General features: G+C 32.4%; 3 protein-coding genes across 4 annotated transcripts; 2 read left to right on the top strand and 1 right to left on the bottom strand.

The window, feature by feature from the left end:
- Positions 1-458: 458 nt before the first annotated feature.
- LOC107613980 (Protein kinase superfamily protein) lies at positions 459-3607 on the top strand. Of its 2 annotated transcripts, XM_021109409.2 has the most exons (7): positions 459-982; positions 1153-1317; positions 1404-1742; positions 2288-2542; positions 2620-2753; positions 3099-3330; positions 3452-3607. In XM_021109409.2, exons 2-6 carry the CDS (start codon positions 1191-1193, stop codon positions 3327-3329), a joined length of 1086 nt encoding a protein of 361 aa, XP_020965068.1. In that variant the 5' UTR covers positions 459-982; positions 1153-1190; the 3' UTR covers position 3330; positions 3452-3607. The 2 variants fall into 2 exon arrangements, with proteins under 2 accessions (XP_020965068.1, XP_016171675.1); XM_016316189.3 differs by having other exon boundaries at positions 546-982; positions 3099-3607.
- Positions 3608-3745: 138 nt separating this feature from the next.
- FAP3 (Chalcone-flavanone isomerase family protein) lies at positions 3746-7002 on the bottom strand. Its single transcript, XM_016316190.3, has 5 exons — positions 6606-7002; positions 5322-5423; positions 4568-4723; positions 4253-4467; positions 3746-4113 (listed from the first exon to the last, which is right to left on the bottom strand). The coding sequence occupies exons 1-5, from the start codon at positions 6832-6834 to the stop codon at positions 3955-3957; spliced, it is 861 nt and encodes a 286-aa protein (XP_016171676.1). The 5' UTR covers positions 6835-7002; the 3' UTR covers positions 3746-3954.
- A 3031-nt stretch (positions 7003-10033) lies between these two features.
- LOC107611844 (Carbohydrate-binding X8 domain superfamily protein) lies at positions 10034-11585 on the top strand. The gene is made up of 4 exons (XM_016313735.3): positions 10034-10231; positions 10882-10910; positions 11005-11239; positions 11349-11585. The coding sequence occupies exons 1-4, from the start codon at positions 10177-10179 to the stop codon at positions 11372-11374; spliced, it is 345 nt and encodes a 114-aa protein (XP_016169221.1). The 5' UTR covers positions 10034-10176; the 3' UTR covers positions 11375-11585.
- Positions 11586-15501: the final 3916 nt, after the last annotated feature.

Consider the following 15501-nt stretch of genomic DNA (forward strand, 5'->3'; position numbering starts at 1 on the left):
TTAATAAAAAATTTTAGTTTTCAATAAATTTTAATTATTAAATTAATTTTTTAACTTTTATTTTGTTAGACAAATTAATTTTCACATCTTATTGTTTGTCTTTACAGAGAGACTAATCTAAAAATTTTTAAAAAATTTTCATTAAGTTTTGTTTTATGTTTTATTAAATAATGACAGAAACTAATTTATCTATTTTTTTAATCAAAATTTAATGTAAGAATTTATTTATTTAACAAAAGAGAAGATTACTGACTAATTTGGTGATTAAAATTAGTTGAAAATTAAATTATCCAATTAAAAATTGTTTAGAGACCAATTTGGTGGTAAAAAAGAGACAAATTTTTCCATCACTACACTGGCATTGGTGGCATTGGTGATGAATAGTCCAAGTGTGTTCACATTGAGAATAGTAACACAGACGTTCTTTTTGACAGGTAGGTTCCATGTTCAATCAATTCAACACACACCAATCTATTCCTTTCAATAAAGGACATTGCTAACTGGGGTGGCATGACACATACTTTACCTCCATAATGGTTTTGATTACACAAACAAGCAATGTAATATACGCAACAAAAACCAGAAAGTTAGGCCTTTAATTTCAAACCTTCAATCATTTCAAAACTGTTCTTCATAATAATAATAATGTACCTTAGTTTTCAAAACGTTCACTATACATTTTTCTTATTCTTATCCTCATGATCAGCTTCTGTGATCTTTCTTCTTCTGGTTGATAAGTGAGAAAGTGGTTATGAACTTTCCATGTCTCTTTTCTCTTCACTGGCCATTGTGGACAAAGATGCAGATTCTTCAAAGGGTAACTAAAATTCAGAGTTCATGAGAGAGCCCACTTGAAAAAGTGAAGATCAGAACAAGTTTTAAGAACTTTTGTCCAATTCATCAAGATGTGAAGAGAATTTATAGATGCAGAAAGTGAGGGACAATGTTATCAACTATAAGAAGTAATCCACAGAGAATTACTGTGAGTTTTCTTCCTCTTTTCTTGTTTGAGATTTTGCTTCAGTTAAGAAGAAACTAAAGGCGAAAAAAAATGCTACTTTGCACATTTCATGTAGCAATCTTTCAAAATGTTCTCAATTCTTATTTTTCTGTCAAATTTTTTGAGACCATAATACCAAACTTTGTTTCCAGGATCTTCAAATTTCAGCATCATTTTATGTATCAACAAAATGAGGAAGTTCCTGGTTATAGCCTTATCTACAACAATATGCTTCATCGCTTTCGTGATATCCAAGATCTTGATCTCTGTTCTTCTCTACAAAAGATGGAAAAGAAAGCACATAATTTATGAAAATGGTTAGAAAAAAAATGTGTTTTTTCCCCTACTTTGTTAATTAGAGAGAAAACAAGACTTTCTAACATACATTGATTGGATAATACAGAAGGAAAGATGGTAATCTTTAGATCTTCATTGCTGCAATCTCTTAAATCCGATGCAGTCTTACAGAAGACACGAAAACTGACCAATAAAGACATCATTGGATCTGGTGGCTATGGAGTGGTTTATGAACTAAGACTAAATGAATCTGTAGCCTTCGCCGTGAAGAGGCTGAACCGGGGATCAGAAGAGAGGGACAATGGTTTTGAGCGAGAGTTGGAGGCGATGGCGGACATAAAGCATCGGAATATTGTAACTCTTCATGGATATTACATTGCACCACACTACAATCTTCTTATATATGAGCTAATGCCAAATGGAAGTTTGGATTCCATTTTGCATGGTAAGTGTATGAATAGTTATATTTCTAACACACTCCTTCAAACAAAAGCTTCTTCTGGATTTGTTTGAATTTTTGTATAAGTCTTCTTTTCTATTTTTCTTTGCCTTATACTATTTTTGTTTTCTCTTTTGGGAGATAACAAGGATCAAACTCTACACTTTTTGGTCATAGAAGTTCTGATATTATGTCATAGAACTAATTTTTCAAAAATTTAACCTGATAGAAGGAAGCACATGAATGATTATATCTGAGTAAACATTTGTTAGTTTTTCATATTAGATCTTATAAGTCATAAGGGTAGCAAGTGTTGTAGCCTCATGCACTAGGGTGCCTTTTGTAGCTTTTTCTATTGACCAAGTGAAAATTTTAAGATTTGGATGATGTAATGAACATATTTTCTTATACAAAACAATCAAAATATGTGATCCAATGATAGAAATGGAATGCTCTTTAGTTACATCCAAGGTTTTGTAGAATTTTTAGCTAGTCAATTGATTACTGAATTTTGTTTTTCTAATTAATTACAAAGTTGAATACAATGGCAGGGAGATCAAAGGAGAAGAAGCATTTGGATTGGCCAACAAGATATAGAGTAGCTGTAGGTGCTGCTAGAGGAATATCATATCTTCACCATGATTGCATCCCTCACATTATCCATAGAGATATCAAATCAAGCAACATATTGCTGGATCAAAACATGGGGGCGCGAGTTTCTGACTTCGGATTAGCCACGTTGATGGAGCCGAATAAGACTCATGTTTCGACAATGGTGGCAGGAACCTTTGGATACTTGGCACCTGGTACAGACATAAATGTGCTAAGCACAATTTTAGCTTCCACAACACTTTAGTTCTAATTGCGAAATATTTTTATGCAGAATATTTCGATACTGGAAGAGCAACTGTTAAAGGTGATGTTTACAGCTTTGGAGTGGTGTTACTAGAGCTCTTAACTGGGAAGAAACCCAGTGATGAAGCATTTGTAGAAGAAGGAACCAAGCTTGTCACATGGGTAAGAACTGATTATTGCTGTTTTCCTTTTGTGATTATGTTAATAGACAAATTTGAAATCACTGAGCTGTTTATATTCACTTTGAACTCTAGGATTGTGAAATTTCCATTCATAAGGAAAACATAGTTTGAACACTAGAACAAAACATAGCATTCTACTTGCATTTAAACATTAGAAATCAAATAGAGATTAAAATCATGAAAACTACTATAGCTTGGGGGGCGCATTAAATCAATTCATGTTTAGTTTGAGAGTTGGATTGGCTTAAACACATCATTTGTTTAATACAGTATTGGAATAAGAACTTACCTAATAAAGAATCTTTTTGTTAATATTGGGTATCAGGTGAAAGCTGTTGTTCAGGAGAAGAAAGAAGAATTAGTTCTTGACAGTAGCTTAGGGTCCTGTCCAATGCAAGAGGTAAACAAGGTGTTCAACATTGCAATGAAGTGTCTTGAACCAGACCCCTTGAATAGACCAAACATGGCTGAGGTTGTCAACTTGCTTGAACAAGCAGTATCATGCAAACATGTTACTACAACATTGCCATGTACACTTAATGACATGTCATCCTAATGTTTTGGTCAAAACCCATCCCAAGATTAATGTTTGTTCGAAGAATTTTGGAATGTATGCTGCAGATATGAATCTTGGGATTGTAATTCTTTTCCATTGGCGGGAGGGGGCTTCTGAGACAGGATTTGATGCCCTTGCCTATTAGTAATTCAGCATCAACAGGATTTTATTTTGTAACTACAGAGAGATGTTGATGTGCAATGTAACAATGTTATTTGGAAAACCAAAAGTTGTCCAACAATTTTCTTCTAAAACAGTTATATTATGGTTTTCACTAATTCTCTCAGGTTTTTTATAGTTGTACAAATAACATTCTTTTTATGCATTAACCAAGTGAAGCATATATTTGAACTGATATACTAACAAAGTGTGTCCTTCTGGAGAAGTAGTACCTCTATGGCTCTAACATAGCCATCTAAGCATGCAAATTGAAAAAAGTTTATATCAATGGACAAATCAAAATATGTAGATTCAGTAGAGGGAAGGAAAAAAAAAACGAGTACTTGAAACCAAGAACTTCCAACTCGCCGCACACCTTTACAGCATGCTTACATATACACTAGAACAAAATAGGTAGAAACTACTGAATATATTCAAAGACTGAACCATTTCTAGAAACCATACTCTACTTTAGTACTTTCGATAAGCCTTCGGCCACTGAAGCTTTCAAGGAGGGAGAGACAGAATTATCACCAAGAAATACATCAAACAAAGCAGAAGCTACATTTGTTGATTCCATTGTAGCATCCACTGCAGATGGAAGACCCTGTGAGGAGACAGAAACCTGAAAATTGAATCACAAGGAACTTAGTTGGAATAGTATCATGCAAGTGAAATATTGAAGCTATAGGGTACATGCTGCAAAAGATCAAAAATAGTGTAGTCGAATATCCACTGGAGATATAAACGGAAAACAAACTTACAAGCAATTTGGAGGGGTTTGGCCAAGTCAAAAATATGGAAGTTCCTTTCCTAAGAGAAAGATTAAGGAAGAAATCGCGGAACGCAGACAAAGCAGATTCATCTGCAGTTGTAGGTTCTACAATTCTTGGTGATATTGCGTCACTTAAGGCGTCCCAAAAAGTTTTACCATCAACATCTCTGACCAGAATGATTTGCAATGATTTCTCAAGGGATGCTGCAACCATAAAAATACATGTATTTATCAACTTTATCTCTTTCTGTGTAACTCTAGCATTGTAAAAATAAATGTAGAAATCAACTTGTAGATTCATTACTTTGGAAAATGGTCTTGAACAAAGAAGAATCTCCTTGAATTATATCTTTTGATTGCCCTTTCCAAACATTCAACTCACTTATGATAGATTGATTCAGATATAGGCCTGCGGCATAGACCTTGACTCCAATGATTGCAAAAACTTTCTCTCTGAATCCTGAAATTGTTGTTATTATTAATCAAAACTCATAGCATTTCTTGGAACCTACTAAGTTCTACTGTTGCCAATTCTCAGTGACCAAAAAGAGAAGACAAAAATTTCAACAAATATACAATAAAACCATAATGATAAAAAGAATATATACAAAAATCTAAGTTCATAATTTTATTAGGTTTAATTTCCCCCATCCAATTAGTGACAAATTTGATGATTATATACAACTTTAACAAATGGCCAACAAAGAAAAATAGTTTGCTAACATCTTTTCAGAGTGACATTAAAGTTTTAACCAAAAATCTCTTAAAAGAGTTTGAATCTATGCACAAAGTTATCATCAATAACATGAATTTTTCGAAAAGGCAGTAATGATCACAATCAAAAGTTAATGTCTATGAAATGAAAAAAGATAAAAGTATGTTCATGATGACATCAACCGAATTATTTCCTTATTTACAAGAATAACACTTCCTTTAATGTGTTATAATTGTTCAATACAAATTATAGTCTTTTTGATCCTTTCTTCACTTGTTCAGAGCATTTATATCATCCTCATTTTCTAAAGCCATGTGAATATGTGATACAACGACAAACTAACCAGTTCCAAGCAAAATTAATGAATCCGAGCAACCCGGAACCATCAAAGATGTCTGAAATTTCACATTTGTTGCTGGTTCCTCCACGTATTCAGCATTCGTAGCTGCAGTTATCAATTTACCAACCAATCATGTCAATTTTCAATTTCAGTTAACAAGACACAGAAAGAGACAGTACCAAATATATTTATAATTATGGTACTATATCATATTCAGTCCAATTGTTAAAATACTTCATAGCCACCTCTCTGCCACAAAACTTTCTTTTTCAAGAACATAAAGGCCATTTTAACAGTCTAAATAGTTAAAACATGCTGCAGCGAAGTTTCCTAAAATGACAAATATTTCAAAGTTCATACTCATCTTACTGAAAAAGCTGCAGTTGGTTTGGCAGAATCACCATAACAGCGACATGTTCTTTATTATAGAAAGCAAGTTAGAATTCTATCCCTTGTGATTGGATCACACAAGATGGCACATGAATTAAAACATGTTTTAATATTAGAATGTTAAGTGTTCAGAAAAAGCAAATCTAACAGCTTTCTCCCTCTTTCAAATCTCTCCCTTTTGTTTAGTGCTGCGAAATTGGGACAACTCAACCAACTTTAGGCAACTCTTTACCACACACTATTGACACTTCGGTTTTGTCATCTTTATAAATCTCAGCAACTAACCCAAACAAAGAATTAAAAAAACTTGCCCCAGAATCTCCTACTTTTCTCAGTTTCCCCTTTCCCTTTTTTTCTTTATTGGTCATGTTCTTAAAGTTGAATATTTGCTGCACATGTTCTTAGAAGCAAGTGAAAAAGATTATTGTGCATCTCAAAAATCAATTTCTCTTTAACCAAGTTAGCCAACAAGCAACAACAAATTAAATGCAAAATGTATTTTCCTCTAAAGACCAAAAAAAAAAAAAAAATTTCCCAGTCTGTTTCGAAATAACTATCAAACTTGAATAAAATGGTATATTAGACAATTAATATATCTCAAGTTCTCAACAGAGGTCTGATATATTATCATTTTGTCCGATTTGACGTTGTTTTAAAACAGTGTATTACTCATTAGTCTAACATTAAAGTTTACGATTCCACGTTTATGCATTGTTAATTTCCCAAGAAAGTGAACTCTAAAAAGAAAAATCCCAAGAAAGTGGCAAGTGCATTCCAAGAAGCAACTAAAGGAATAAACTAAGGCAAAAAAAGTTAGAACTAAAAAGGAGGGGTTACTGATAAATTAAATAAATAAATAAAAAGTTGAAGATAAATGCAGTGACCACAGAATCTAACCAGCAGATGAAGCAGTTTCTGCAAAGAACAGAGTGTTGGGTCTTCTAAAGCTCCTGTAGAAAGTAAAATGCAAGGGGGAAGCTGAAAAGAGAGTGACACAGTGGCCATGATTCAATGGAAGAATTGAGTTTGAGGTTGTTGTGAGAACATGATTAGATCTTGGAAGGAAATTGATGGAGGGTGAAAAACATGGTGTTACGGTAATGGAAGTAGCTATAGTTCCAAGCATGTTAGTGTTGTTGTTAAGGTAATAGGAATAAGAGTGTGAGGAAAGGTTAGTTAGTTAGTAATAAAATATAGAAAGTAGAAAGAATGTTTTGAGATTATTACAGCAACCAGGAACTGACACTACTTCTATCTATTACTTTGGTTGTTCCGTCGGTTTTTCGATACGGATAATCCAACTGTCGTGTTGTTGAAAGTAATTTACTAACTTTTAATTTTCAGTTTGATAGTTAGAATTTAAAATTTGATACAAATTTCACAAGGATATGAATTTACGTCTTTTTGCTTGTTCTGCGAAAACATATTCGAAAATAGAAAATACACGTAAGTCTTTCTATAAATATTAAATAAATGACATGTTGTGCATCCCTTTAGTGGCTAACTTTTTTAAAAGGAAATAAAGGGAATCTATTTTTTATAGCTAATTTTAAACAAGTTTTTTCTTAAAATAATTTTTATTTATTCACTTTTTTCTTTATCCGCACTTAATAAAATTTGAATTTTAATTTTATACAAATATTATTCATCCCCTCGTTATTTTCAACAAAACCATCTCCAACTTTGGATATTCTATTTTTATTTTTGAAATTTTTTTAACGTGATTTTAAATACTCTTTTGATTTTGATATGTGATTTTAAATATTTATTTACATGTTAATATGAAATAAAAATAAAATTTAAAACCATGTTGATATTGATTGAGATAGCTGGTTTTCTAGTTGAACTTATTATTTTTAAGAATTTAAAATAATATTGGTTAAATTTTCTTAAAAAGGAATTAATTTATATATTAAATATATTATTCAAGCATATTATTCCTAAAATAATTAGAAATTTATTATAAATTTGTCTATTAATTTTTATAAGAGGTCAACAAATATTAATCCTTTATCATAACTAATAAACAGATTTATAAATAGTTAGCATAATTTAGAAATCATACGTCCAAATAATTATTACTCACTACTTAAGAGAATTCTTCCTGTAAAACAAATCCTAGTTTTTCTTTAAGGTCAAAACTATTTCAATTTCTTTTTGGTACATTAGATAATTCATTAATTAGAACTAATCTAATTTTTTAATCCAACGTTTTCTTCGCTATCAAAATTCAAAACAATACAAATTCTTTGCAAAGAAGTGAATGGTAGGTCTCAATATAAAATGGCCACAAAATAAAGGCCAATTCGACCTGCCAACTACAAAGGAATTAGTAAACTTTTTTTTTTTTCCAAAATCAAATTGAGTTGGTCTAATGGTTAATTTATTAGTCTTTTTAAGTATGTGTCGGAGATTTGAATCTCATTTTGTGCTTGCAATAATTCATTAGCCAGCGATAAATTCTTAAATAAAGTTCAGATCTATAACAAATAGTATTTGGCATGTTGAGTTAGAAGATATCGTAAGAAATAAAAAAAAATTAACAAAAAAAAAATATGAAACTATAGTTGAATGAAAATGACTCTTTAGATATGAAAACAATTTAAAATTCAGGTTTAGTTGTTTTATTTATTGAGAACTATGTAGTTCAAAGAAAAAATTCAACCAAATTATGTAATTTAATATGAAAAATTCCTCTAAATAGCCTATTTATGCTCAATTATATTAAAATAACAGATAAAATGAATGTGGTTTAGAAGGTTGCATTATATATCTAATGTCTAGTTTTGAGTTTTTGATATGAAAAGCACATTTTGATCATATGATCTAACTGTTTCGGTATGCCTGATCATATGATCTAATTGAGTAGCAACCAAACCAAACGTCCAAACCAAATGGTTTAGTTTGATTACATTTTAAAATGAATTGATTTCTCGAACCAAACCAAAATTCCAAACCAATTTGCTATAAATAGTTTATTGAATTCATCCACCATACCTAAACTACTGCTATCTTAGATCCCCGCCCCCCCCCCCCTTCGAAATTCCAATTAACTCAGCTTACTAATCAAGTCTCATTCAACAAAGATTAATGACTTATAGGTTACAGCAGTAATAGCAGTAAAGTATAATAATGTTTTAGCAACAAGGACCATTCAACAACATTATAATAAAACGTTAAATGAATAATATAAAACAATGGTGGGGTCAATTTTACATTGTCACGCATAACGGTTCTCTTTCTCCAATAATTATCCGTTTATGCAGCTAGAAAAGCAAGCATCCAAAAGACACCCTTCACTGCCATTGGCCACAACACATACACAGAAGTTGATGGCACTTCACGTGCATCCACAACTTCCTTTTCTTTTCTGTTCATAAAAGTTTGGGTTGATCTACATCTACTACACTAGATTAGATAGTGCTGCTCTATTTAGTATTTACCATAGAAGTAGTGACCAAATACATATACAAATAAAATTATTTTCAATGAAAATACTAAATAGATTTCTAAATTTTTATTGCAAGCATAATTAAATTTCTTGACTATTGAGAAAAAAATAATAAATTATTTTATTCAGAGACATAAGCCTTTCTATTTAGTAAACAGAAATATTTATGTCTTATTTTTACAATAATCTGGAATATATTTATACTTTTCTTTTATCTTTTATATTTTCTTTGATAACGCGAAACAATAATATCAAATAAAAATAGAAAATGTTGTCAAATTATTTATAGTTTTATTCAAAACAAAATAAAGAAAGAAAAATAACTGCAGTTTTCCGTTATTAAGCACAATTTATAAAAACTTCTTATAAATTATCTACTAAAAAATATTATGTACACATCAAAAATTAATTATTATATATGTGTATTATTTAATTAATTTTTAATATATATTTTATAATCTAATATATATTATGTTTGAATAACTGATTTTTAATATACTAGATAACATGGCTGTGTTAAAATAGCCATAAAACTCGAACTCAGAATTCAGAAATACATTCTAACCCTTCATAACATGTACTCCTGTAGTCCTGTGCCAGCATTCCAGGTGCAGCTTGTCCACCTCCTCTGTTTTTTATTTTAACTGTAGCCACCTTTTCCTCTTTGATGAGGTTCCTCACCATAACAAACTCTTATTAATAATTAATTAATTAATTAGTTAAGTTGTCCAACGTCTCTGATGACTCTTAGTTAGCTGTTAATGTAGCCGTTATGCTGACCATGACCATGACCATGACCCTCTGCCTTTTCCCTTTTCACCCACCCCATTCCTATTTTCACTTATAAAGGCCCCTATCCTCTTACACTCTAAATTCTAACACACACATATACCCACTTTCTTCTTTCTCTCTTCATCATTGACCTATAATTCTCTCACTTCAGTAGTAGCAGCATTTCACTTCAGAAAAAAAAGTACATTACAAACCAGCATCTACAGCATTATACAACAAATAACCATGGCTAAAGTTGCTGCTCTTCTTTCTCTCATGTTCTTATTGTCTATCACATCAAGTATGTGTCAGTATAAAACTGCTAGTGTTTTCTATTCTTAGATTTCTGTTCTGAATTTCGGTGGTGGTTGTTGTTGTTGTTGTTCATATGAATATTGAGAACGAATTTAACAAGTCATCAACATTGGTCTGTTTTCGTTTTTTTGGTTTTGTTATATTATTACAAGAATCTGTGTTCTTTGTGGGTTTATAATGCGTTTTCTGCATGGTTAAATTAAAATTAACATTGTTTTCAACTCTAAATCTAAACACCTCAATGTGTTATGTTTAGTTGTGATTTCTCACCTAAACTTTCCAGATCTATGCAGGATTTTCTTTAATTCTTGCCTTAAAAATTCAGTGTATTAATCGATTATTGAAGCATCTTTGAGTAACATATGCAGCTAGATACTATTAGATCTATTAGAGATACTGTAGTGTTAGATAGATTTTGGAATTAATTACTATTTGGTTATTTTCCCCTATTTATCTTTAGTAAAAAAATTCATTTTCTTTTTTATTTTTCCCTCTAAATTATTTTTTATCTTCCTTTCTTACTATAAATTTCAACATCAACAAGTCAAACTATCACTCTTTGCGGAGTTCAAATTATACACTAACGAGACTTAATAATAGTTTCATTTCTTATTTTTCCTATTTTGATTTGTGCAGGTATGAATGTAATCAAGGCTAATGGGCAGGTAAACCATAACAAAATTCCTTCAACTAAGAAAAAAAAGACATGTAGACTTGTTACTAAAATTGATGACCTAATTAATTAAGTGAACTTGACAGAAAACATGGTGTGTGGCTAAACCTTCATCAGATCAAGCAACACTTTTGTCCAACATCAACTATGCATGCTCTCAAGTTGATTGCAAGATTCTGCAGAAAGGGTGTCCCTGTTCTACCCCTGAAAGTCTCATCAACCGTGCATCCATAGCCATGAATCTCTATTACCAATCAAGGGGAAGGAACCATTGGAACTGTGATTTCAGAGCCTCTGGCCTTGTTGTTGTTACTGACCCTAGTAAGTTACACGTTTTACTTTATGGGTGGAAACATAATTTTATGAAAAGTTGATAATATAGGATCATTCTCTCTTCTTTTTATTTATTTATTTATTTATTTAATTGCAGGTTATGGTAACTGCATTTATGCATAGAAATGGAGTTTACCGAAGTATATGCCTTGGTTTATATTTATACATAGGCAAAATTTGGTAGTGGATTCCGGTGTAGTGCTGTAATCTTCTTCTTGTTCTAGTAAATGTTCTTGTATGTTTATTATGTTGCCATTCTCAACCAGTGGATGGATATTTAGCCATATATATACGCGGCATTATATTTATGAAATCAAATTTTGCCTTCTCTTAATTTTTAAATTTCGTTTGTAACTTTATAGATGTCCGATGTAGTAATAAAATGAAAGAGAAAAGAATTTTTGACTGAATTGTGGTTAAATAAAGGATCAACAAAGGGAATGGATGAGGCAAAGTTGTTAAAAGGACACATTAAAGGGGATTTTTTATGCTCTCTTTTATAAACTTTTAACATTAAATAATTATATATTAACTAATTTATAGTTAAAGTTAGATAAAAAATTAAGACAATATTTAACCTATTTATAATTAAAATTTGGATAAAAGAGTTTTTAGAAGACACATTAAATATATTTTAAAGTTATACAAGTATTTTTAAATTTATAGTCTATAAAAAAATGAGAATAATTTCCATCAACAACCCTATATATAAAATGGGAAGGTGAAAAAGATTTGTGTTCAATTTTCTATTTTAAAATATCCTTAATTATATATAATTTAAAAGGAAAATATCTTTTGCTACTACCAATACTTGAATCTTAGATATCTTAATTTAAGTTATAAATTATTTATCATCTCCATCAATTTGATTTTTATTAATTTTATAAATAACAAATAAAATAATGAATTAATAAATGCGTTAGTATCTACTAATACACTAATAATATTAAATATATGACAAATGTACCTTTATATATCCTTACAAGATGTAAAAAAATTCAATGTTGTAATCATAATCATCAATTCTGATTCTCTCATCTAGCTATAAACTCACTCTCTCCTTCTCACATACATCTGAGCCACTGGTATCATTTATATGATACCAGCACTATATCAATAGCAGAAACGTTTCGAGCTATGGCTAATCCAACACCAGCAAGTGCAAGTGCAGCTGTTAACCAAGCAGCAGTAGTACATAATTTCTCGATTCCAATTTCAATTAAGCTAGATGATGAAAACTGTTTTTCTTGAAAAGATCAAGCTGAAGCTTCAATTGACATGATCTCATGAATTTTGTTAATGGAATAAATATTCCAAGATAGCTTCATTCAGAAGAAGATGAGAAAAATGGTGTAATAGTGGCAAAATTCAAGATATGAAAGAGACAAGATTCTTTCTTGAAAACTTGGCTTTTAGCTTCAATGACTCCATCATTTGCAGCAAGAATGGCAGGATGTTCAACTTCTCATCAGATTTGGCAGAGACTGTAATACAAAGAAGGTTGGTTCAATGGCAAATTACTTGTTAGAGCATCTCAGTAGGAGCTCAAATTGATGAATCGGCTCATGTTGAAGCAATTCTTGAAGAACTTTCTGAAGAGTACATCTCTTTTATCACATCAATCAATACTAGAGACACGCCTCTCCAAATTGGAGCACTAGAAGCAATGTTGATGGCACAAGAAAAATGAATAGAGAAGTTTAAGAAACCAGAATTAATGATGACTAATGTAGCACAATTTCATCCAACAAAATAATGAAGGTATAATTCTGAATCTGCTTATAATAGTAGAAGAGAAAATAGAAATTTTTTCCAAAGCAATAAAGGAGGCTTCATGCAAAGAGGAAGAGGATATGACAGAATGAACTTTGGCCGAGCAAATTCACATCGAATAGTTTGTCATGTCTGTGAAAGAGCAGGTCATACTACCCATGATTGTTAGTACAGCTACAATAAACAGTACAACAGTGGAAGTGGAAGTACTTAGCCACATGGAAGAACCAGTGCCAATCTTGCCACAAGCAAAATTCTTGTAGACCAAGCTACCATCTATCACCCAAACTGGTATTTGGATTCTAGTGCAACACACCATATGACTCCAGACAGAAGCAACTTCTAAGAATTTACAACCTACAATGGCAATGAGCAATTAACTGTGGGTGATGGTAATGCTTTAGAAATAACTAATATTGGAATTGAAGTTCCAGTTTAAAACCATTTTCTTCTAAACACACCTTTACACTGAATAAACTGCTACATGTTCCGGAATTACCAAGAATCTTTTAAGTGTCCATAAATTTATTTGTGTTAATCATGTATGGCTTGAGTTTCATCCTCATAAATGTTTGGTAAAATGTGAGGATTCCAAGGAGCTACATCTCCAAGGAATAGTTGATGCCAGGGCATTTCGGCTAGTTTCACTGACCTTTTCTTTACTGTTTTAGGGTAGTTTCATGCATTTTCTTAGAAAATAAGCAAGTTTTAGGTAGAATTTCACTTACATCTTGATTCAAGCAAACATTGTGAATTTTATATGATTTCATGAGAATTATGCATGAATTTAATGACAAATTGGATGATGCATGACTCATAACTTGAATTAGAGCTTTGATGCACTTTATTTGCTTGATTTCAAGACAAAGGAGGCAAGGAAAAGCCACGTTAGTAGCCACGTTAGTCTAACTAACGTGACCACTAACGTGGAATGGGAGCTAGCTTGCAACGTTAATGAGAAAAGTGATCGCCAATAACGTCTTCGAAGCCATCATAGCCCACGTTAAATACCACGTTAACTACATTAACGTGGTAGTTAACGTGGAGGAAAAGGAAGCTCCAAGCGTTAATGGTAAAAGTGAGTGCCACTAACGCTCCAAAAAGGGCAATTGGCCACGTTAAGAGTCACGTTAACTGAACGTTAGTGACACTCACTGATGAGCGGATATTTTATACGCTTTTTGGGGATAATTTCATATAGTTTTGAGTATGTTTTAGTTAGTTTTTAGTCTATTTTTATTAGTTTTCAGGAAAAATTCATATTTCTGGATTTTACTATGAGTTGTGTATTTTTCTGTAATTTCAGGTATTTTTCTGGCTGAAATTGAAGGAGCTGAGCAAAAATCTGATTCAGGCTGAAAAAGGACTGCTGATGCTGTTGGATTCTGACCTCCCTGCACTCAAAGTGGATTTTCTGGAGCTACAGAATTCGAAATGGCATGCTTCCAATTGCGTTGGAAAGTAGACATCCAGGGCTTTCCAAAAATATATAATAGTCCATACTTTGCACAAGGATAGACAAACGCCAGTTCTCTGCCCAATTCTGGCGTCCAGCGCCAGAAAAGGATCAAAAGCTGGAGTTGAACGCCCAAACTGGCATAAAAACTGGCGTTCAACTCCACAAATGGCCTCTGCACGTGAATTGCTTAAGTCTCAGCCCAGCACACACCAAGTGGGCCCCAGAAGTGGATCTCTGCATCATCCATCATAGTCTACTCATATTTTGTAACCCTAGGCTACTAGTTTAGTATTTAAACAACTTTTAGAGACTTATTTTGTATCTCATGACATTTCAGATCTAAACTTTGTATTCATTGACGGCATGAGTCTCTAAACCCCATTGTTGGGGGTGAGGAGCTCTGCTGTGTCTCGATGAATTGATGCAAGTATTTCTGTTTTCCATTCAAACACGCTTGTTCCTATCTAAGATGTTCATTCGCGCTTAACTGTGATGAAGGTGATGATCCGTGACATTCATCACCTTCCTCAAACCATGAACGTGTGCCTGACAACCACCTCCGTTCTATATCCGATTGAATGAGTATCTCTGAGATCTCTTAATCAGAATCTCCGTGGTATAAGCTAGAACTGATGGCGGCATTCATGAGAATCCGGAAAGTCTAAACCTTGTCTGTGGTATTCCGAGTAGGATTCAAGGATTGAATGACTGTGACGAGCTTCAAACTCCTGAAGGCTGGGCGTTAGTGACAGATGCAAAAGGATAGTAAATCCTATTCCAACCGGATCGAGAACCAACCGGTGATTAGCCGTGCTGTGACAGAGCGCGTGAGCGTAGTTTTCACTGGAATGATGGAAGGTAGCCATTGACAACGGTGATCCACCAACACACAGCTTGCCATAGGAGGACGTGCGTGCGTGAATCAGAAGACAGAGGAAAGCAGAGATTCAGAAGACAAAGCATCTCCAAAACTCCAACATATTCTCCATTACTGCACAACAAGTAACCTTTAATTTAT

The sequence above is a fragment of the Arachis ipaensis genome, chromosome B8 (genome assembly GCF_059453495.1).
Source record: "Arachis ipaensis isolate K30076 ecotype BB chromosome B8, ASM5945349v1, whole genome shotgun sequence".
Classification (NCBI taxonomy): domain Eukaryota; kingdom Viridiplantae; phylum Streptophyta; class Magnoliopsida; order Fabales; family Fabaceae; genus Arachis; species Arachis ipaensis.

What these genes read in the sequence shown, in the direction of transcription:
- LOC107613980 (XM_021109409.2), top strand. Translation starts at nt 1,191, where the DNA reads ATGAGGAAGTTCCTGGTTATAGCCTTATCTACAACAATATGCTTCATC. An exon ending in TTTGGATTCCATTTTGCATG is followed by an intron (nt 1,743 to 2,287) that starts GTAAGTGTATGA and finishes ATACAATGGCAG; the next exon opens with GGAGATCAAAGGAGAAGAAG. An exon ending in GAACCAAGCTTGTCACATGG is followed by an intron (nt 2,754 to 3,098) that starts GTAAGAACTGAT and finishes ATTGGGTATCAG; the next exon opens with GTGAAAGCTGTTGTTCAGGA.
- FAP3 (XM_016316190.3), bottom strand. Translation starts at nt 6,834, where the DNA reads ATGCTTGGAACTATAGCTACTTCCATTACCGTAACACCATGTTTTTCA. An exon ending in AGAAACTGCTTCATCTGCTG is followed by an intron (nt 5,424 to 6,605) that starts GTTAGATTCTGT and finishes TGATAACTGCAG; the next exon opens with CTACGAATGCTGAATACGTG. An exon ending in CAAACCCCTCCAAATTGCTT is followed by an intron (nt 4,114 to 4,252) that starts GTAAGTTTGTTT and finishes TTCAATTTTCAG; the next exon opens with GTTTCTGTCTCCTCACAGGG.
- LOC107611844 (XM_016313735.3), top strand. Translation starts at nt 10,177, where the DNA reads ATGGCTAAAGTTGCTGCTCTTCTTTCTCTCATGTTCTTATTGTCTATC. An exon ending in TAATCAAGGCTAATGGGCAG is followed by an intron (nt 10,911 to 11,004) that starts GTAAACCATAAC and finishes TGAACTTGACAG; the next exon opens with AAAACATGGTGTGTGGCTAA. An exon ending in TGTTGTTGTTACTGACCCTA is followed by an intron (nt 11,240 to 11,348) that starts GTAAGTTACACG and finishes ATTTAATTGCAG; the next exon opens with GTTATGGTAACTGCATTTAT.